The sequence below is a fragment of the Schistocerca gregaria genome, chromosome 7, assembly GCF_023897955.1.
Source record: "Schistocerca gregaria isolate iqSchGreg1 chromosome 7, iqSchGreg1.2, whole genome shotgun sequence".
NCBI lineage: Eukaryota > Metazoa > Arthropoda > Insecta > Orthoptera > Acrididae > Schistocerca > Schistocerca gregaria.
Window position 1 is genome coordinate 275,250,227 of NC_064926.1, and position 24,057 is coordinate 275,274,283.

The 24,057-nt window shown below is 40.4% G+C and overlaps 1 protein-coding gene across 1 annotated transcript in view; it reads right to left on the minus strand.

Annotated features, from left to right (window-relative positions):
• The window catches only part of LOC126281214 (WD repeat-containing protein 81), a 253,643-nt gene that overhangs the window by 87,064 nt on the left and 142,522 nt on the right, over window positions 1-24,057 (minus strand). Inside the window, exon 18 of the mRNA XM_049979961.1 lies at window positions 17,837-18,012. Coding sequence (XP_049835918.1) covers window positions 17,837-18,012 — 176 coding nt within the window. The remainder of the gene's footprint in view (window positions 1-17,836; window positions 18,013-24,057) is intronic.

Here is a 24,057-nt window from a genome sequence, read left to right on the forward strand (position 1 = left end):
CAGCAGGGATACGACTTCCTAAAATCCTGCCCCAAAATGAGATCAATCCTTCATGAAATCCTCCCCACTCCACCAAGAGTGTCTTTCCGCCGTCCACCTAACCTTCGTAACCTCTTGGTTCATCCCTGGTGTAAAACCTGTCCTATGCACCCTCCCACCACCACCTACTCCAGTCCTGTAACCCGGAAGGTGTACACGATCAAAGGGAGAGCCACGTGTGAAAGCACCCACGTGATTTACCAACTGACCTGCCTGCACTGTGACGCTTTCTATGTGGGAATGACCAGCAACAAACTGTCCATTCGCATGAATGGACACAGACAGACAGTGTTTGTTGGTAATGAGGATCACCCTGTGGCTAAACATGCCTTGATGCACGGCCAGCACATCTTGGCACAGTGTTACACCGTCCGAGTTATCTGGATACTTCCCACCAACACCAACCTATCCGAACTCCGGAGATGGGAACTCGCCCTTCAGTATATCCTCTCTTCTCGATATCCGCCAGGCCTCAACCTCCGCTAATTTCAAGTTGCCGCTGCTCATACCTCACCTGTCTTTCAACAACTTCTTTGCCTCTGTGCTTCCGCCTCGACTGACATCTCTGCCCTTACTCTTTGCCTTTAAATATGTCTGCTTGTGTCTGTGTATGTGCGGATGGATATGTGTGTGTGCGTGCGAGTGTACATCTGTCCTTTTTTTCCCCTAAGGGAACTCTTTCCGCTCCCGGGATCGGAACGACTCCTTACCCTCTGCCTTAAAACCCACATCCTTTCGTCTTTCCCTCTCCTTCCTGAAGAAGCAACCATCGGTTGCGAAAGTCAGCAATTCTGTGTGTGTGTGTTTGTGTGTTTTGTTCATGTGCCTGTCTGCCGGCGCTTTCCCGCTTGGTAAGTCTTGGAATCTTTGTTTTTAATAAATTGTAATGTTGCAGTCATGTATGCCACCATGCCCCCTTTACCCTTTATTTAGATTACATTAGATTCAGTTTTCTTTCCATAGACACAAGAAATGAGATGATTCTCGTGGGGGTGGAACTTGTCAGAAAGTATAACATAAAACATTTGAATATCATACTTACTACCCTGATCATTTGTCAGGAGATAGTCAAAACAGGTTAATACAATGCAGTAAACTGGAACAGCTATTATTTACAGAATTAGCACACTGTCAGAACGAAACACTGTTATGCACTATAAATAAATTTATCATACAAAAAATACCCAATCTTGACTGCTGTGACAAAGTGTTGTCAAAACTGAAACCTAACAGATATTTTTACTTAAGCTGGCTTAACACTTTCTGTTAAGATATTCATCTATGGAGTAGAAGGAGTTGCCTATCAAAAAGTCTTTCAAACTCTGTTTAAACTGTACTTAATCTGAATTCAAGTTTTTGATGGTTGCCGGCAGTTTATTGAAAATGTGTGTTCCTGATATTGGACCCCTTTTTGGACCAAACAAAGTGATTTTAGGTCTTTATGAATATTGTTCTTATTCCTAGTATTGGTAGTATGTATTGAGCTATTGGTTCGAAACAGAGATGTATTACTTGCAACAAATTTCATTAAGGAATAAATATACTGAGAAGCTATGGTTAGAATACAAATTCCCTTGAAGAGGTTTCTACAAGACGTTCATGAATTTACATGACAAATGATTCTTATCACATGCTTTCACACCCTAAAAACTTTTGCTCAGTTTGACAAGTTGCCCCAGAATGTGATCCCGTACGACATAACAGAATGAAAGTAAGCAAAGTATGCAAGTTTTTTTATATTTATATCTCCTACATCTGACATCATTCTCACAGCAAATACAGACTTTTTTAGGCACTTAAGCAATTCTGTGGTATGCCCTTCCCAACTGAATTCATTATCGAGTTGTAATCCCAGAAATTTAATACTGTCAATCTCTTTGATCTGCATGTCTTCATATGTTATTGTTATAACTTCAAGTTGAACAAATATATTTCAAGGAAGACGCAATACATGAAAGTCACTGATCAAGCAAACAGAGTAATACGCGTGTACACTTTAACAGTCAAACCATAACTGAGTCCAAGTCTAGCAGCCACTGGCTGGCTGGCCGTGAGTCACAACATTCTCCCCCCCCCCCTTTGAATTTTTTGCACAGGTCTTGATGGGGGTGGCCTGTAGATTGCTAACGTCTATAGGTGTTGTTTGACTGGCTCTAAAGATTCGAGGAGGAGGCTTCCCATACGGATGGAAGTGTCCCCAATGATAATAGGTAGAGATGACAGGAGACGTGGGGGTCGAATCTGATAGGGCCTCATGCACCAATCTGCCCATTGCGGCAAGTCCGGTTGTTATAACAGGAGACATGAGCCATGTGTCCACATCCGTAGGAGGAGGAGGCAAGTAGAGTTGCTCCGACAGATGATGGTCATCTGGTTCCTGCATGGGCACATGTCCTGGTGGCATCAGTTCTTGTGCTGCCACCGATATGATGGTGAGAGGACTGTGTTGTGAGTAATGAGAGATTCCAGTATCCCGAGCATCAGGTAGAGTCGAAGGTGGTGTAGCGGCATTCTGAACAGGTGTTCCTGGCACACGAGGCCGAAGCTGGTCTGAATGACACACTGCAACAACCGTGTCCATCTGGATTTCATACAGGCATCAGCCACAGTGTCATAAGATGCGGCCAGGACTCCATTTTGGCTGCCTGCCATATCCCCATACCCATACAAAGTCGTCGGCGGTGAACCGGCCAAGTGAAGGCACCCGCGGTCATGAGGTGGAAGCCCACAGAACATAAAGTAGCGTGCGGGGCTGTCAGCCATGTAAGAGCTCAGCCGGGATGTGGTCGCCCACTGGGGTGAAACAGTAAGAAGCCAGAAATTGGAGAAGTGCATCATCAGCAGAAGAAGAAGTCAGGAGTTTCCTCATCTGAGCCTTAAATGTGTGGACCAGTCGGTCAGCCTCACCATTTGACAGTGGATGGAATGGAGGGGCCGTGACATGCAGACACCATGATGGGCACAAAAATCCGCAAAATCGGAAGAGGCCAATTGTGGACCATTATCAGTAACAAGAGTAGAGGGAAGGCCTTCCAAAGAGAAAATGTGAGCTAGAGCATTGGCAGTTGCCGCATTGGTAGGCGATGTGCAATGGACAATGAAAGGAAAGTTACAGTAGGCGTCAATAACGAGAAGCCAATAAATATCTAAAAAAAGGTCCCAGGAAGTCAGCATGAATACGCTCCCAGGGCTTCTCAGGCGAAGGCCACGGTGACAAAGATGACTTTGGGGAGGCGGCCTGTGACGCACAAGGGCTGCACGCAGTGACCATGTGTGCGATTTCAGAGTCGATGCTGGGCCAGTACACATGACAGCATGATAGAGATTTTGTGCGAGAGGCACCCCAGTGCCCTTGGTGAAGGAGGCGCAAGACGGTAGCACGAAAAGAAGCAGGCACCACAACATGTGGCGTAGCATTTTCGGTGGAGAGGAGGATAACACCATCCCTAGCCGTGAGGCAGTAACGCAAAGAGTAGTAGTTCCCCAATGGATCAGAAGCCTTAGCGGACGGACGATCTGGCCAACCCTTCTGAATACAGCGTAAAACCCGGGAGAGGGTAGGATCTGAACCTGTAGCAGCTGTCAGCCGGTCCCCGGTGATGGGGAACCCGTCCACAACCCGCTGCTCGGCAACATCCAGGTGGATACACAAAAGTTCGTCCCTAACAAATGCCAGATCAGGACCCATGGGAAGGCGAGACAGTGCATCAGCATTCGCATGTTGAGCCAACGGCCGGAAATGAATCTCATAATTGAAACGAGACAAGTAAAGAGCCCAATGCTGGAGGCGGTGTCCAGCCTTGTCGGGAAGTGACGTTGATGGATGCAACAAGGAAACAAGTGGTTTGTGATCCGTAACAAGATGAAATTTGGATCCATAGAGAACAACACCAAACTTACGAAGAGCATAAATAATGGCCAAAGCTTCTTTTTCAATTTGAGAATACTTTTATTGGGCATGCGTGACCGTTTTGGAGGCATAAGCAATGGGTTGTTCAGAACCGTCAGGAAAATGGTGCGCAACGACTGCACCAACCCCATATTGAGAGGCGTCCATGTTGGCCAGGTCGATATGTAGCCAGCCACAGGGCCTGTTCCAGCATAGTCTTCAATTTCTGGAAAGCCGCATCGCATGATGTGGACCAGTGAAAAGGCATGTTTTTATGCAACAGGCGATGCAACGGCTGAGCCACCGAAGCAGTAGACAGTAAAAACTTGTGATAGTATGCTATTTTCCCCAAGAAGGCCTGCAGTTCCTTAACAGATGTAGGGCGATGAAGGGCATCAATCACAGCAACAGTTTGCTGAAGCGGACGAATACCATCCCAAGATAATTGAAACCCCAAGATGACTGAAAAAATTTTGATTTCTGAAGATTACTCTTAAGACCGGCAGTCTGTAAGACATTAAAAAGTGTGCGGAGATTTTGAAGATGTTTGTCAGTGGTGGAGCCAGTGACAACTTCATGCTAGGCCTCCAGCAAGTTTAGTGAACAATTCTTTGGGTGGAGGCATAGGGTAAGTGTCAATAAGGCATTGAGCATTTACAGTGGCTTTGAAATCGCCACAGAGACGAATGTCACCATTTGGCTTAGCAACGACAACGACAGGAGAGGACCACTCACTGGAAGTGACAGAGACAATCCAGCTCCCATTTGACCTGATCATGAAGGACCACAGGAATGGGGCGAGCCCGAAAAAACTTAGGCCGAGCAGTGGGTTTGAGCATGATATGAGCTTCAAACTCGTTTGCATGGCCTAACCCAGGAGAAAAAAGGGACAAAAATGTCGTCGACAAGGAATCCAACTGAGTATAAGGAATAGCATCAGAGACGATATTGACAGTGTCCTCTAGGGAGAACTCAAAAACGTGAAAGACATCGAAACCAAAAAGATTCTCCCCGTTACTATGGTCGACCACAAATATGGGAACAGTGTGAATGACAGTCTTGTATGATACCTCAGTATCAAATTGTCCCAAGAGAGAAATCTTCTGCTTATTGTAAGTCCGTAATTGCCTAGTGACAGGCGACAGGACTGGAGAACCCAACTGAAGATATGTCTGAGAATTGATGACAGTGGTAGCAGAACCAGTATCTACCTGCACGCGAACATCTCGACCAAGTATTTGGATAGTGAGGAATAACTTCACTGAAAGGGAAGAAGTACAATTGACAGACAACATAGAATCAGAATCAGCATCATGTTCATGAACATCATGTATGTGGTCGGATTTGCAAACGGATGACACAGACCCTTTTTTTTTGCATTTGTGACACATGGCCCAACATTGCGGACAATCTTTTTGTGAATGTTTCGTAAGACAAGGCGGACATGAAGGAAGTTGCCGTGGGTTTTGCTGCAGTTTCTTAGAGGTTCGTTTACGGTTAGGCCGAGGCTGCACTTGGGAGCATACTGCAGCCACGTCGGCTGGCGGGGACACGCCACATGCTTCGTCAACATCGCACAGAGGTTGTATTTCCCTGACGTCGCCCCATGTATCTATTTGTGCTCCAGCGGCGCGAGAAATTTCAAAAGACTGAGTGATGGATAGGACTTCATCTAGAGTCAGATTTGCCAACTGAAGGGCATGTTGCCAAACTTCTTTGTCGGGTGCCGATCGGATAATAGCATCCCGTACCATGGAATCGGTGTAGGATTCTTTGTGAACTTCAGTAACAAATTGACACTTTCTACTGAGGCCATGAGGTTCAGCAGCCCAAGCATGATAGGATTGATTCAGTTGTTTTTAACAACAATAAAAGGCAACACGAGAGGCTACCACATACATTTGATTTTGAAAATAGACGGACAGAAGTCAGCACATTTCAGCAAAGGACAAAGACGCAGGATCTTTCAAAGGAGCCAATTGTGACAACAACTGATACATTTGAGGTGAAATCCATGAAAGGAACAGAGACTTACATGTTTGTTCATCCACGACATGAAATGCCAAGAAGTGCTGTTGAAGACGTTTTTCGTAATCAGACCAGTCTTCCGCCGTCTCGTCGTAAGGAGGAAAAGTAGGTAGAGACAATGACGAGAGACTCCCGCATTCAATGCCACGACCTAGCCATGGAAACATGTGGGTCAACGATGGAAAAGAAAAATCACTACCTCGTCGCCAATTGTTATAACTTCAAGTTGAACAAATATATTCCGAGGAAGACGCAATACATGAAAGTAACTGATCAAGCAAACAGAGTAAGACGCGTGTACACTTCAACAGTCACATCATAACTGAGTCCAAGTCTAGCAGCCGCCGGCTGGCTAGCTGGCCGCTTAGGTGGTGCTGCTGCTGCTGCATGGCTGGCAGACAGCGCCGCATGTAGAGGATGTTCATAACTGCGCGGTGGCACTTGAAAGATCGGTGAGTCACAACAGTTATACTCATGCTGGAAGGAAACCTCTTACAGATTCTGAACTGCATATAGTGGATCTTCTCAAAGTTTAATGACAGTGAATTAGCTTTAAACCACTTATTAATGTCAGTGAAAATTTGATTTGCAGCTGTTTTTAAATCTGTACTTGATTTCTTATTTATTGCAATGTTTGTATCATCTGCAAAGAAAACAAACTTAGCATCTGGTAATAAAACAGATCAGAGGTCAGTAATGTACATAAGAAAAGGCAAGGGACCCAAGATGGAACCTTGAGGAACACCACATGTAATTAATTCCCTGGCACATGAAGCCTGACTGCTTGCTGCACAGGTATTTCACAACACCACCTTTTGTTTCCTGTTAGATGGATAAGACTCAAACCATTTTGCAGCATTGCCAGTGACACCATAATATTCTAATTTACTTAAGAGAATGCTGTGGTTCACACATTCAAATGCTTTTGACAGGTCACAGAAAATGCCAGTAACCTCTAATTTACTATCTAATTAATTAAGTACATTCTCACTGTAAGTGTAAATAGTTTTCTCTATATCAGAAGCCTTCCGATATCCAAACTGTGACTTGGACAATATATTATTTGCGGTAAGATGCTTAAGGAGATGCTTGAACACAACCTTTTCAAATATTTTTGAGAAAGCCGGCAAAAGTGAAATTGGTCGATACTTTGACGGTATCTCTTTATCCCCCTTCTTGTAAAGAGGCTTAACTTCAATATATTTTAGCCAGTATAGAAATGTTCCACTGATTGATTACACAAATAAGGTAGAACTCAACTTGCATGAGCACTCCTTTATTAATTTTGTTGATATGTTATCATACCTACTGGAATCCTTAGATTTTGAGGATTTCTTCTTTGGGAGATGTGAGTGTCATTTCCATTTTACTGAAGTTATTTTTGAAGACAGGTCTCAGATACTCCATTGCACTGTTCGCTGAACATGATAACCCCAAGCTGTCAGTAGCAGAAATTAAGTACTTGTTTAACACTTTTGCAATACTACATGTACTTGTTACCAAAGTCTCATTTATTTTTAGAGCTATCTGTTCCTCTTCCTTTCTCGCCCCACCTGTCTCTGTCTTCCCAATATCCCATTCAGTTTTTATTTTGTTTCCTGATGAAATTATCTTTTTTCCATAATAAAGCTGCTTCGATTTCTGGATTACTTGTTTCAATATTTTGAAGTATTCTTTGTATTACATTACAATTCTAACATCAGAGCTGTTACTTGATTGTACATACAGTCTCCTTTTTGTCCTACATGATATCTTTATTCCTTGTGTAATCACAGTTTATTTTTTAATTTCTGTGTGATTTGAGCTACCTTTAGTGGAAAACAATTTTCAAAAGTGGAGGCAACTTTATTAATGAATGCTTTGTATTTTCCAATTGAGTCAGATGTATTTTAAACATCTGTCCAGTCCATGTCTTTGAGCAATTTCCTGAATTTCTCAATTTTTGACTTATTTATTACCCTCCTGTACTCAGATTTAATAGATTTTTTTATCCTGACAAGTTTCGACATTTAACACAAGATACTGCATGCCATGATCTGATTGCCCATTTACTATTGGTTTTGTGACATGACTTTTTTCCCTAGATTTGTCTACAAAGACATTATCAATAGCAGTCACAGAGCATTTTCATATCCTAGTAGCAAAGTTCACAGTAGGAACTAAATTGAATGATAGTGTTACTGACTGCAATAATTGTTCACTAACTGAGCTTTGCAATAAATCCACATTAAAATCCTCAGCAACCACTATTTCCTTGTTGTTGGGACAGCAGAGCCTCCAGATTTTTTATGAAGAGGTTAAAATTTCCTGAAGGTGATCTGTATATACCTATTATTATAAAGGACTTATTATGAAATACTAATTCTGTTGCACAAGCTTCTAAGTGCTGCTCTGAGCAAAATTTATTCATATCAATATTCTTGAAATCAAAACAGTTTCTGACAAATATGGCAACTCCTCCTTTCACTATATTTTCTCTACAGAAATAAGAAGCTAACTTGAATCCTGTAACAATTAGCATATCTATACCAGTGGTCACATGATGTTCAGAGAGGCCAATTATATCAACTGGTTGTCTCAACTCTAATTCTTTACCACAAATAAGCAACTCATTAAGCATACCCCATAGTCCTCAGATATTCTGATGCAGTAGTGATAGCTGATTTGTGCACTGGCTGAATTACAACTGGATGAACCTAATTTTCCTGCCAATTTTTGAGTACCTTCAGTTTCAATTGGAGGCTGTCTGCGTGAATTGTTTACATTAAAATTTGCTTTCCGGTTGCCTGTTTTATCAATGTGAATGGCGTTTTCAACCTGTCTCTGAACACTTTTGTTTCTGCTCTCCCTACACTAAAAAACTGCTGATCTGTCACTTGTAACCACTGGTACTTTACCACTTGTGACAGTGCCCCCCCTTAAGTTATTTGCTATTAGCCCAGTCAGTTTCCCTTCCCTTTCCTGTTGAGGTGAAGGCCATGCCTAGTATAGTTCCACCTGCTGATAGAGTCAACAGGAACCACACTGATATGAGACCTCATATCTGATCCAAGCAGCCGTTCCATCTCTAAATTTATTCTCCTAACAGAAGAGTTTAAATCAGGACGGTCATGGCGCCTCAGAACAGACACAAGCCCAACACCAGTATGTCTTGTTGCTGAAGCTATCTTTACCAGGTCACTCTCAATTGAATAATTAGGGTTCCTATCTATGCTGTTGCCTGCCCCACCCACTATTACCATGGTATCTTCCTTTGTAAAGTCTTTACAAAATGAACCTACATCCTCTATCACCTGACCCCGATTTGCACTAGGTTTAAAAAAGGATGTGACCTGGTAACCTGACCCTAGTTCATCCTGCAACAGTTGGCCATCACATCTACCATGTGAACTACCTAACAACAAAATTTTCTGCTTCTTCACAGATTTTTCTGACTTCTTACTCTTCAAGTACTTTTTGAAAGTTGTGTCCTGTCTACTCCTACATCTATTTGTGGCTCATCAGTTTCCAACTGTGACAACAGATCAAACCTGTTTTCCACATTCACAATCACACTGTCTGAGAACATCCTATTCCTATTTCTTCTATAACCTATTGTCACTTCCCACCTCTCTTTTCCCTTCTCCCCCCTTAACCTTTCCAGATCTTGTTTCGCTTGATCTTCTCCTCCTGTTCCACTATCTTCTTATCTCTACAGCAAATCCTACACAACCAATGAGCCTTGTTTATTTCCCCAATTCCGACGCCACTACAGTCACGCACATGAAAGAAACTGCAACAACCCTCACACTGCACCCCAGAACTAACAATTCTACTGTAAGTCATGCACTTCTCACTCATGGCAAACAAATTTTAGCTTTAGCCTGCAATAAAACAAGAATAACTCCATAGACTATTCAATTAATATATTAAATTTCTTAGAAAGTTTAGGTCTATAGTTCAGATACTAATTCAAAACTTCTGGAGAAAAGAAAATGAAATAACCTGTATTGTTTACGTGATGAAACAAAGAACTAAGCATACGCTATATAAAGTTTCCACTTACTTTGGTACTTTTCACTTTGACTTCTTACTAGAGAATCAAATGGATAGGGTATAAGAATATACTAACAACACAAACTTTAGTTTATTGAAATATCACAAACAAATCCTAGTCCAAAACTCGTGGCTGTGAAATGTTTTCTTTTTTCAGAAAATATGCAAAAACATGTGAATCCTTCAATTAATAGCTTAAATAGGTATTAATTTACTTACTTATGATGTAATATTACCTTAATTAATTGTTATTATGCAATTAAACACTTATCTTTATGAGAGCTGTGAATGTGTAAAATCCACCAATGTTTTTGTTACAGAAATCAGTATTATTTCAAAAAGAACTGTAAACTTTCTGTTTCCAGCAATTATACTTACGATACATTGTATATGTTGGTAACACTGCAGGTTTCTAGTGTCTGTAAATGATTATCTTTGCTAGTGTTTACTTTTGTTTCACTGAAGCAGTTTGTTCACGTGTTACTGAATGTTTGTTGCCCAAGTGCTACATATATTTGTGGAAGTACATATCCTTTAGTGTGCAATACATACAAACTATGCCACGCATCAAGGAATTCAGTAAAAGGAAATTCTGTGGTAACCAGTTCACAACCAAAGCAAGCCACACTGTTGAAAGTAACCTATGTATCAGTTCTTCAGGGAAGAAACTCGCACAAGGCACGCTTCCTGGTGATTCAAATTTTTGTGTTAACACTGACGATGTTTGTAGCGGATTTGTTGTTGTTGATGTGGGCATCTTATCTTCTTTGATAAAAGAAGTGGCGAAATGTAAACAATGTGATGGTGTAGGCTGTTTGGAAATAACTGAACAAAGTAGCAGGAAGTGTTTAGTATCAAAATTAGTTGTTCTGTGTAGATCCTGCAATAAATCTACCTCAAAAATCACTTCGAACATTATGTATAATTCATATGATGTGAATTTGAAGTTAGTGTATGCAATGCATGCAATAGGAAAAGGAAAAAAAGCTGCTCAAATGTTTTGTGGTTTGATGGACCTTCCTCCACCTCCTCCTCCAAATTCAGCAAGTATGTAAAAATACTTTTAGGTGCCTTGACGGTTGTCTCTAAAGCACCTATGAAGTATGGAGTAGAAGAAACTGTAAATATTAGTGGAACCAGAGACATTGCTGTTGCACTTGATGGGACATGGCAACATGAAGGACAACATTTCTTGAATGGAGCTGTAAGTGCTACTTCTCTGGAGACTGGAAAAGTTGTTGATGTTGAGTGCTTATCTAAGTACTGCTACACCTGACATGGAAACACTGAAGGGCATATTGAAAATCAGTGTTCAAAGAATTATCATAGTTACAGTGGAGGTATGCAGTGTGATGGAGCTCTAAAAATATTTCAGAGGTCAGTGCCCATTTACAATGTTAGATAATGAAGTACCTAGGCGATGGGGACTACATCTTTCAATAAAATGAATGAGTTCAATGTTTAATGGTGATTCCTTGGTAACAAAACTGGAATGTTGTGGACATGTGAACAAGAGGATGGTTGCTAGATTGAGGAAGGTACTAAGAGAAATTACAGGAAAGTTGCTATCTGATGAAAAATCTCTGTCTGGCTGAGGCAGATTGACAGAAACTGAAATAGACCTTCTTCAGAGTTATTATGGACAGGCCATTAAACGAACTGCACCTCTGAATGATGTTACAGCAATGAGAAAAGCTGTATGGGCCACCTACATCCATATGTTGTCCACAGATGAGCAGCCTGTTCACGGACTTTGCCCTAGAGGAGCAGATTCTTGGTGTGGTTACCAAAAAGCAAAAAGAAAGTAGTCAAATATACCATCATAAGCATTCTCTTCCTAAGACTGTTATGAATGAAATAAAACCAATTTTTAGAAACCTGAGTGACCCTGTTTTGCTTAGTAAATGTCTTTATAGGGGCACTCAGAATACAAATGAAAGTTTCAACCACTGCATATGGGAAAGATCACCCAAGAAAATTTTTGTATGACTAAATACATTAAAAACTGGTGTACTAGATGCACTGATATGTTTCAGTGATGGAGTGACAGGAAGGTTGGAAGTCCTGAGAAATTTAGGAATAAAATGTGGCTCTAATATGGAAGATCAATTGCTTGTGTGTGACAGACAACGGGTGCATAACGCTGAAAGATTCGTTCTTCAAATTATCAAGAAGCAAGAAGTGCTAAAAGGAATGTCAAGAGGAAGCTTGAAGATGAAGAAATGCTGCAGGATGAAGACTATGCTTCATGAATGTTCTGAGGCGCAGTTTAATTGGACTCGTATCTAAATTTGCAATTTCCCGCAAGTTGTATTTTTCAGAATTCAGGAACATATATTTCCTAAAGTTTATAAAGCATTGCTCTAATTTCTTTCTGTGACTTGCAATAGCCCATATTTATGTATTAGACCTAAGCTTTGTTGCAGAATCAACTAAAGTATTGAAAAAATAACATTTTTATTAGGAAAAAAATTGTAAAAATTAAAATGTTAAGATGTAATATTTTTTTTATCCTTGTACTATAAATAATAGATGGAATTAAGTAGGTCTAGTACCTCACCCATTATGTTATGCAAATCTGGTAAAAATTTAGTCTCCTTCACATGTAAAACATTGGATTAAATGGTACCTCAATTTGAGGAAGCATTTTAGAAAAAAAATTGCATCAATTTCTTTGTAATTTTTTTAATAACCCTAAGCAGGTTCAAAAATATTCAAAATACTTCTAATTTGTTTAGAAAGTGTGCTGCATTACCTGACGTCAAGGAAAAAATCTGTAAAACATATACATTATAAACAGTGTCTGAAAGAAACAGGTGTTGATTTTTACATAATACTGAACTGGAGAAGTACCCTGTATTCTTAAGTTTGAAGCATACATGGCACTCAGAATGAGCAGTGACTAGACATCTACTCGGAGGCACAGACTGTGTTGAGGGAAGAATGGATGAAATCAGTGTCCCAGTGAAATGACACTAAGAAAGCGTCTTGTCGTTAGCTGGAGTCTCTGCAATATTATCAGTCTCATCTAGAATAAAGATTGGTTTAAATCTGTGAATGGATATCATGGCAAAAGGACTATTAATGTTGACATTGAATGCTGTGTTATAATACACCAGCATTGGGCATGAAGCATTGTACAGTGGCTAGAGAGGTTTTATATAGTGTCGTGTTTGGCTAAAGCCTGTTTGAAGGAGTGCAAGTTGTAGAAAATGAATGGTCACTGCTTGGTATGTTTTTTTAAAATGGCTGGGTGATGCTTGTGGATCTGTGAGCATAGATGTTGTGCAAAGTCTGATGCTTCAGTTACACTGTTCGATGTATCAGTGAATGATTCTACATGTGGTCACAATGTTTGTCCAGATATTCATTCAGCTGTTGTCATATTCAAACCCTCTTTGAAAGTTTTTTGAAGGCCTAGTAAGACAATAAAGTTTTTTTCAGTCTAATGCTGTGTGTCATTAAATGGTTGATGGAGCCACTCCATGATAACAGTAGCAGTGGGATGAGAGACACAGGCTTCAATCTGTTTCATGCCAAGTAATGTTGGCAATGCCTTTAAGAGGCAGGGTTTGAACTGTTTGCCCTTATCAGTAGTGATGTGTAGAGGTATGCTGAAGTGGGCAATCCATTCACAAAGAAGGTTATAGCTGCTGTCCCATCTTTCAATGGACAGGCTTCAGGCGAATTAGAGACATGGTCAATTACTGTATTACTTGTATCATTATGATGCTGGTAAAGGTCTAATGATTTTGAGCTGCATATGTTGATTTGATGGAATGAAAGTATCCTGCAGACCTGTAACATGCCAAGTAACTTTGGAATGCTGACAAATATTGCACTGGCAGACAAACCCCTTGAAAAATGCAATTTTCATTGGTCATATACAGTAGCCCTTACTCCTGGATGACAGAGTCTGTGGAGAAAGGAAATTGCTAGCTGACGAAAGTCTGCTGTGGTGAATGGGTAATGCTTGTGATGTTGATATATAACAACGCACGCCCGCCCCCCCCCCCCCCCCCCCACACACACACACACACACTCGTCTATGCCCCTACATGCTGCCAGTAGGACGCACAATGACAGTGCTGCATTTCGACAGATGGACTAAGGAGAGGTGGGGGATTGTGTTGGGTGGGAAGAGAGAGAGGCATGAGTAAGGGAAAGCTTTGACAGTAAGTGGTTGACGTCTCGAAGGTAGGCAGCTAATTTGCTCGCTAGGACTGTGAGTGGGAGCAATGTCAGGTGCATAGGCTAAGCGTATGGGAAATGTTTGTTGAAGCAGTGCACACTGTGAGTCACATGGGGATGCAAATTGGGAGGGGTGTTCAGAGAAACTGGTGGTGGAGGGAAGGTTGCAGATGACCCAGTTTGTGAAGCAACCATTGAAATTGAGTATTTGATGCTCAGCTGCATGTTGTGTCAAAGGGTGATCAGTTTTGTTGATGGCAACAGTTTGGCAGTGGCCTTGTATCATGATGGATCACACCAACATAAATAGTTGTGCAGTGTTTGCAGCAGAGTTGGTATATGGCATTTCTGTTTTCGCAGGTGGAGCAGGTCTCTGATGGAGTAGGATAAGCCTGTGACAGGATTAGAGTAGGAAGCACTGGGTGGGTGGATTGGGCAGGTCTTGCACCATGGCCTTGCACAGGGATAAGATTCCTATTGCAAGGAACTATGAGTGGGAGTGCCATAAAGATAGACAACGTTGTTGTATAGGTTGGGATGGTGACGGAACACCACTTTACGATGGCGGGGAAGAATCTTAGGTAGGTTGTCCCTCATTTCTGAGCATGATGCGATCTAATCAAAGCCCTGACAAAGGATACAGTTCAGCTATTCCAGTGCAAGGCAATACTGGGTGTTGAGGGGAGTGCTCCTTTGTAGCAGCTTCTTGGGGATGGTGTGGGATATGAGAAATCTGTTTCCAGACTAGATTTGAGAGACCTTCAGAATACTACGCAAGGAACTTCTCATCACTGCAGATACATTATTGATGGGTGACCTGGCTGTGTGGGAGGTGTTTCCCAGTGTGGAAGAGATGGCAGCTGTTAAAATGCAGGTAGTGTTGGTGGTTAGTGGGTTTAATGTGAGCAGTGGTGTGGATAGATCCACCAGAGATATGCCCAAAGGACAGCATCTGACTGGCTGGATTGCATCATTATGACATCACGGAAATGGCACATACTGAGATGACACCCTCTATGTCTGTAGATTATGTTTGCTCTCTGTCCCGCCTTTCTTGCAGCGCCATCGCTCACGTCGGGAAATAAACTGCAAGTAGCCTTCCTCTGCACTCTTTCTTTATCATGTGCTCACTTTCATGCATTGCTAAGGGCACAATTGACGTCTTTATTGGAGTTTTTATCACACAGCCTTATTTGTAGCCAATCCCCAATGTTATTCATTCCATAAATTAAGGAAGCAGTAAAGGAAACCAAAGAAAAATTTGGAGTAGGAATTAAAGTTCTAGGAAAATAAATAAAAACTTTGAAGTTTGTCGATGACATTGTAATTCTCAGGGATAGCAACGAACTTGAAAGAGCAGTTGTATGGAATGGACAGGGTCTTGAAAGGAGGATATAAGATGACCCAAACTAAATCAGGCAATGCTAAGGGAATTGTATTAGAAAATAAGACACTTAAAGTAATAGATGAGTTTTGCTATTTGGACAGCAATATAAATGATGATTGCCAAAGTAAGGAAAATGATAAGAAAAGCATTTATGAAAAGAAATATTTTTTACAATCAAATATAGATTTAAGTGTTAGGAAGTCTTTTCTGAAAGTTTTTTGAAGATAAGATGGGCAGATCATGTAGCTAATGAGGAGGTCCTTAATCAATTGGGGAGACAAGAAATTTATGGCACAATTTGATCAAAAGAGGGGATCGGTTGATAGGACACATTCTGAGACATTAAGGGCTCACCAATTTAGTATTGGACAGAAGTGCGGGGGGGGGGGGGGGGGGGGGGGGGAAGTTGTAGAAGGAGACCAAGAGATGAATAACATAAGCACATTGAGAAGGGTGTAGGTTGCAATAGTTATTCAACGTGAAGAGGCTTGCACAGGATAGAGTAGCCTGGAGAGCTGCATCAAACCAGTCTTTGAACTGAAGACCACCACCACCACCACCACCACCACCACCACCAACAACAACAACAACAACAAAAACAACAATAGCCTTATTTCACTGCTTCTGTCACAGTATCTGAATAGTTAAAAACTTGGGTCAGAATTCTCATTACTCAGGCACAATCTTGTCTTCATTTAGAAGGCTATGCTCAGTCACCACTGATTTTTCAAAAATCCTGTACTTCAGGTTATGATGATGTCATTCACAGTGAGTGGCAACAGCCTGTATAATTATACAAAACAGCTGCCACATTCACACAGGTTATTATAAATCCGTGGCACTCTCAGGCCAAGATTATTTTTAAGAGGTAGCAACACTTCCTTAATTTGGGCTAACACCTGTCTGATTCCTTGCCTGTTTAGTACTCTATCTATCTATCTATCTATCTATCTATCTATCTATTGCACTGCAAAATGAAAGCTGCACTGTGTGTTAGTTCTTCCAGCTTTGTAGAATGGCATCGCATACTGGTTTTCTCAGTAAGACTGAGCTAATATCATGGACTGATTATACAATCACTCTGAACAGCATCATCTGAACACACAGCACGAAGATTATTTCAGGCAAGGAACATCTCGGCTCCAAAATGAGTCATATAATGACAGTATTAGTCTTTGATATTAGGTCAAAGCTGTTGAAAAAACTATTATGCAGTGCCATTCAACAAATCCAGGAGAACCAACACACAGCAAGGCTTCCAATCTGTGGTGGAAATCAGACTTGTTTTGGCCCATTCAAGAAAATTAAGGAAATGTTGTGACCTGTTAAATACAACCTTTACTGCAGAGTGCCATAATTTCTAATATTCCTTGTGAGTGTGGCAGCAATTAAATGGGGCAGTCTTTACAGACTGTTCTGATTACAGTGTTGAAAATCAGCATCATCTGAAGCAAAGGAAGATTGAAAACTCAGCTGTGGCCGAGCACCACCTGTTAAATGAAGATAAGGTTATGTTTGAACATATGACAATACAGACCCAAGCTTCGAATTATTGGGAATCTGTGATTTGAGAAGTAGTTGAACTCAAACTATGTGATAAAAACTTCAATAAAGGCACCTGCTGTGAATGGAAAATACATGTGATACAGAAAGAACACAGAGGAAGACTTCACATAGTTTAACATACAATGCTAGTGATGGCACTGCAAGCAATGCTGGATGGAGGGTGCAAATGTAATCTATGGACATAGAGGGCACCTCCATACATGTCACTTCTGTGATGTCATCATGATGCAATCCTGCCAATCGCATGACATTCCATGAGCATATCATTGCCAGTCACACATAGCCTCCTGACAATTATGATGGAGGCAGTCATCGACAGCTTGGGACTTCATCCAAATTTAACATGGCAAGTTAAAGAACTCTTTATCCAAGACTCTGATACAAAAACTTCATAGCCATTTTTCTTTGTATTTTCCACTTACACATACAGTGACAGTCGTAAAGTCTTAACTGATTATCAATTGAAGTAAAATAAAATATCACCAAGACTATGAATTTTATGATTCTTTAACTAAATGTCAGAAAGAAGCAAAATACACAACTGAACTAACCAGTGAAACAAAAGATCTACTGGAGTGAAGGGCCACAGCTGTGAGCTGAATGTCTTAATGAAGAGGGACTGAATCTGTAAATACACGCAGTCATATACAAATTTTAATTGTATGTGTAAAACTCTTCCAAAAATGATATAAAACATTTACCTGTAGCTGGTCCATTAAAACAGCATCAGACAGGAATGGAACAATATGTCTGAGTAGTGCCAGGCTCCCAACTACACCACCTTCTAAATTTGGAGTAAGTTTCCTTTTGCAAAGTGCTATTAACTCACTCATATGTGGAAGATACTGAAGAACAATCATCTGTTCCCCATACAAAGCTGGAAAATATTATAATGAAATGGCATAAGATACTTTAAAACTCTGTATTAATATCTATTTATAAAAACAATTTTACATCAACCTCTTCTCACAGCATATTAAGGCAGTCTGAATATGTGCTGTGCAAGAATTTGCTTTAGGGTCCATTCATCCAGAAGTACAGTTAAAATCATCTACTCACTTCATAGAACACAAATGAAAAGAAAGAGCTTTAGACATATCAAGAGTTGAATTAGTAACTGAAAATGTAATTATAATACAGGGTGTATCATAGTCATGTAAAGGAATACAGCTGATAGTTCACAATAATCAAAGCAAAAAAGTCTCACTAAACACGGCCTATAAGACACATGCCTTAAGAGCTATGAGTGCTACATCTTTCATCTTTAATACCATGAAACACACTCTTCTACTGCAAGCTCTCTGCTTTCCATATTTTGAGAAGTGGTAGTATGGACCAACACAAAAAAGTCCAGTAAACATGTACTCTAAAGTGCATTCTTTAAAAGCTATGAGCACAACTTCAGCTTTGTTACTGTGAAATTGGTCTTTCTCTGAACATGTGCTCATAGCTCTTAACACGTATATTTTAGATCCCATGCTTACTGAACATCTTTTCTCATTTTAATCCACACTAGTGCCTCTCAAAATATGGAACACAAAGAGCTTGCAGAAAAAGAGATTTGTTTCACAGTATCGAAGATGAAGAAGTCCTCATCATTCTAAAGAGATGCATCCTTAGAGCCAATGTTTACTGAGACTTTTTTGCTGCTTGTACCTTCAGTTGTAAGCATTAGTGTCATTAATTACAACAGACCTTCTACAATTGTGAAAAAAAAACATCAAAATATGGTACAAAAGACCTGTTAAAAAATCTTGGACTCTTCTTCACAATTTATCACAAAAATATAAGAATGTAATTATTATGCAAATTTTATGTGGGCTTGATGAAGGAATCAAAATGAGAAATTGATCTTCTGAATCTCATTTTAACATCTAATTTAAAACAGACACAGCACTGTTGATAACATCGGTCTCAATGATTGATGAAGTATTTGTAAATGTATCTTAAACATATAATAAAAGATCTGTTTTAATACACATGTTGAGAATAATTTTACATAAATAATGTATCTACAAGTAAAAAATTGTCTGAAGTTCTTAAACAACTTGTAACGGACACTGTTAGCAGCTACAGTGAATCAAATAAATTCTTTTGTGTGCTTCCTGACAAAGTAAGCATGAGAGGAATTCTATATCACCAGAAGCATCAAAGCAAAGTTTAATGTATTTGTTAGTATCTTTGTTGTTATTTGATAGCACTCTTGAAACAACAAAAACAACAACAAAGAGTATGTTAATTATTCTAGATATAAAGATGTACTTTAAGAAAAAAAGATTTCTGTATCAAATATCAAACAGCAACATCACCAGGTTTTGATGCTTATTTAAGATGGATACCGCAATTTCTAAATAAAGTTATTTGAATGATTAACAAACTGATTAATGATAATGACAAACAAAATTTTCAAAACAAAATTAAAGCACGAATGAGATTTTCACTGTGGAGCGGAGTGTGTGCTGATATGAAACTTCCTGGCAGATTTAAACTGTGAGCTGGGCTGAGACTCAAACTCGGGACCTTTGCCTTTTGTGGTCAAGTGCTCTACCATCTGAGCTACCCAAACACGACTCACACCCAGTCCTCACAGTTTTACTTCTGCCAGTACCTCATCTCCCACATTCCAGACTTTACAGAAGCTCTCCTGCGATCCTTGCAGAACTATCCTATTGCCAGAAATATCCTTTCTTTCTGGAGTGCAGTTGCAAAAGGACATTTCAGTTGTACTCCTGTGTTAAACTTCATCCTTGTAAGATATACTGAGTTAGTTCTTGGTGAATAAACAAACAATTATTAATACAGTGTATGCATATCTATCACAACCTTGCACACCAGTCGCCCAAGGGTTACTCTACACGAGAGAGTCAGTTTTTTCAACCACGGAAGGGCTACAACTGCTAACACAAACCACCAATGGTTATCAGAAGCTACCGAAAACTACATACACTGTATTACAGGCAGTGCTAATACCAGAGGCAACCACAGGAACATCACCTGTGCCACCCAAGATTACGACTTTTACAGGTTTTCCACCATTTGATGAACACCATGAGGAGTAGGACATCTTCCACCGAAGACAACTCTTACGAGTACATTTTTTGCCTCATGAAATATCCAGTAAAGAAAGACAAAAGGCTTTTTTTTAATGAAATCCCAAACTATATCATCTGCAACAAAACCTAGAGACATCAACAAATTTTGTGGAATACGAGTTGCTTACAGTTTTCTTTATTGCAAGAACATTTTTCAACAAAGAAACATATTATTTTACAAAAGTTACAATTAACTAAATGCAGACTGGGCTGCCAACCTACAGGGATTGCAATTTTAAATGTTTGTGTGGGCACAATTATGTGATCTCTCTGATCAGGGACGTTACAGTGTCTCTTACCCCTGACATAGAAGTGAGGAACTGAGGAAATCAGATTCATCTCTGATGGAAGTTATGTGAAGCAACCCAAGCCCATGAAACTGTCCACACAGCCCAGTGTTTGTTTATGGAGGTAAAAGATGTTGCAATGTCCAGTTTCCCAACATTGATCGCACCAGTCACATGGGGCATCATGCCACCTTCAGCAGGTATCCCATCCACTCCACGGCCTTAACTACCTTGTAAAAAACTATGCCAGCTGTGACAGATCAAGTCAGCAGCAGCAGAGCTGTTACCTGTCAGTAATCATTGTTTCATTTGCCATGCACCCAACATGTGCTCATATTGGCACACAATGTGCCACAAGTATGGAAAAAAAGGAACTTACAAAATGAGCTGCCCTTCTTTGAACTCTTTCAGTGTCCTCTGTCTATCCTATCTAGTAAGAATCCCATACTGCACAGCAATACTCTAGCAGATGTTGAACAAGTGTAGTGCTGGCAATCTCTTTTGTGAATTTGTTGCACCATGTAAATGTTCTGCAAATAAACATTATCTACTGATCATTCTTATTTAAGTCATTCATAATTTTTATCCATGGGTAATTAGCTGAACTGGTAGCCTTTCAATCTGTGTGATTTATTGTCTAACTGAAATTTAGGAACCAAGTGGATGACCGTACATTTTCCATTAGTTAGGATCAATAGACACTTTTCATATCATACAGATATCCTGTCTAAATCATTTTGCAGTTCGTTTTCATCTTCCGATAACTTTACTTAACAGTAAATGACAATATCATCATTTATATAGCTTAAGAGTATCAGGGGGCTTGTGATACTTCCTTATGCCAGTTGTCACTTCAGTTTTACTTGGTAACCTTCCGTCAGTTACTATGAACTGTCATGGTTCTGACACAATACGTCAATTCCAGTTGCATGCTTGAGATGACAGTCCATAGGTATGGAGTTTGGTTAGACACCACTTGTGAGAACTTGTACCAAAGGGCCTTCTGGAGAGCTAGAAATATGAAACCAACTGAGACTTCTGTTGATAGCATTCATTACTTTATGAGAATTAAGAGTTGCACAGTAACAGTATTTTCTGAATCCATGCTATTAATCAATAGATGGATTTTTCAAGGTAATTCATAATACTCAGACACAGTATTGTTCCAAAATTCTACTGGGAATCTACACCAGTGATATGGGTCAGTAACTCAGCAAATTACTTCCATTGGTGTGACCTGTTCAATTTTTCAATACATCTTTCATCGAGCTGTCAGTTGTACATGATGATTTAGTAAGGAGCTATTATATCAGCATAATTTGAAAGGAATCTAATTGGTATACAATATGGATTGGAAAACTTGTCTTTCTTAAGTGATTTCAGTTGCTTCTAAGTTACTCATGTTGGCAGCTGCTCTTGATTCGAATTCCAGAATATTTACTTCATCTGCTTTGATGAAGGAATGTCAGAAAACCATATTTAGTAACTGCACTTTATAGGCACTCCCACTGGTAACATCAGACATTGAAGATATTATTGTGTCCTGCCGCAGATGTACCATCGGACTCTCTTTGCATTTTCTGCCAGATTGCGAGACTGAGTTTCATAGTGAAAACTATTAAAGGCATCACACATTGAAATATGCACCAAATTTTGAGCTTATGTAGAACTTCACCAGTCTTTGGAACTATGATTTTTTAAATTAATTAATTAATTTATTTATTTTTTTCAATTCGGACTGCTGTTTTTCGTGGCTTCTGTAACAGTGTTCTGGCTTGTTTTGTGTACCATTAGGGATCAGTTCTATGCCTTATTAATTTATTTGGTACAGATCTCTCAATTGCTGTTGATACTATTTCCTTGAATTCAAGCCACATCTTGTCTACACATACATAATTAGTTCAGAAGGAATGGAGACTTGGTTCAAATGGCTCTGAGCGCTATGGGACATCTGAGGTCACCAGTTCCCCAGAACTTAGAACTACTTAAACCTAACTAACCTAAGGACATCACACACATCCACGCCCAAGGCAGGATTCGAACCTGCGACCGTAGCAGTTGCGGGGTTCCAGACTGAAGCGCCTAGAACCGCTTGGCCACACCGGCCTGCAAATGGAGACTCTCTCTTAGAAATGCGTCAAACAAATTTTTATCTGCTTTTTTCAACAGATATATTTTGTATTTATATTTGGTGAGTTTGCGTGTTATGCTGTTCAGTCTCACTACCATGACCTAGTGGTAATTAATACCTGTATTTGTTGTAATGCTCCCTACTTGCTTGGCATAAGTTGTTACCAAGAGGTCGAGTATGCTTTGCAGACACTTACATTTTCAGTTGCCTTCTGAACTAATTGCTCAAAAGCACTGTTAGTACAATTCTGGATGACGTTTAATATCTGCCACTGCCTTTGAACATATATTTTCACTTAGGTATCGAGGGTAAACTGATTTAACCACCAACTATAACTGTATGAGTGGCTTACCTGAAGGGACAATTTATGTTCCCTTCTATACTCCTAAAGGGCAAACATGCCTCAGCAGTGTGCTAGTTAAGGAAGATGACAACAAATGATAGGCCATGCTGGTTTTAACATGTTATACCTAAAAGCTAATGACTACTGTAAAATTCAATGAGGTAATACCACTCAATCAAGGAGAGCCCTCAATCAGGGTGGAGACTCCTGACAGGGCACACCACAATCGACTTACAGCCTTTGTTCAGCATCATCTGGTGGCGTGGGAAAACCCGCTTCAATGGTGTGCTTGGTGGCAAACGGGGTGTCAAAACACCTGGGGGGGTAGAATAGTAAAAAACCTACCTGGTATTCATGGTGTGCACTGCACTTCACTGCACTTCACTGCACTATTTGCACTACCATGCAAGCAGTATTCTAATTGCCTAGCCAGGCATCTAGCATCGGACTTTGCACACCCACAGTCAATAAAAGTAACTTGAGGAAATGCAGCTCAGGAAGATGGCACAGAGAAATGCGGTAGCACTCCTCCTGTAAAATGAATTGCAACAAAACACCAACACTGAACGCAGAATAAGAGTTTAGCAGCTTGCGCATACCCTGGCAAAATGCAGCAGATGATGATGCAAGCTAAGTCGTGTTGCACAGGCGAGCTGACAAGAGCATGGATGGAGGTATTGCCTCATCGGAGTGGGGCCAGAGGCTGCTCAAGCAATGGTTTGACATAAGTAATGTAGGGAAGCGTGGCCATCTAAGTTCTCTCTCCTGCGCAATTGACCAGCAAGAATGTTGGTGGGCTGGTTTCCAGTCTGGGCAGCCTATTGTCTGCTGCTACACATGGAGGTGATGGAAGAAGTCACCACACAGTTCCTCCTTTTTGAAAGGAAAACATCTGTGACACCCACACAGACGGGTATTTGAAGTTGACCAAGGATGCTTGATGGGGGGCACGCACGGGTTGAGATTGCTGTGCTCATGTTCACATTGTGGTTTCCAATTAGAGCATGTGAAGGAACATTGCTGCTCCAATGGTGCATGTGCTAGCAGCAGTGGTATTGACAACACCCTG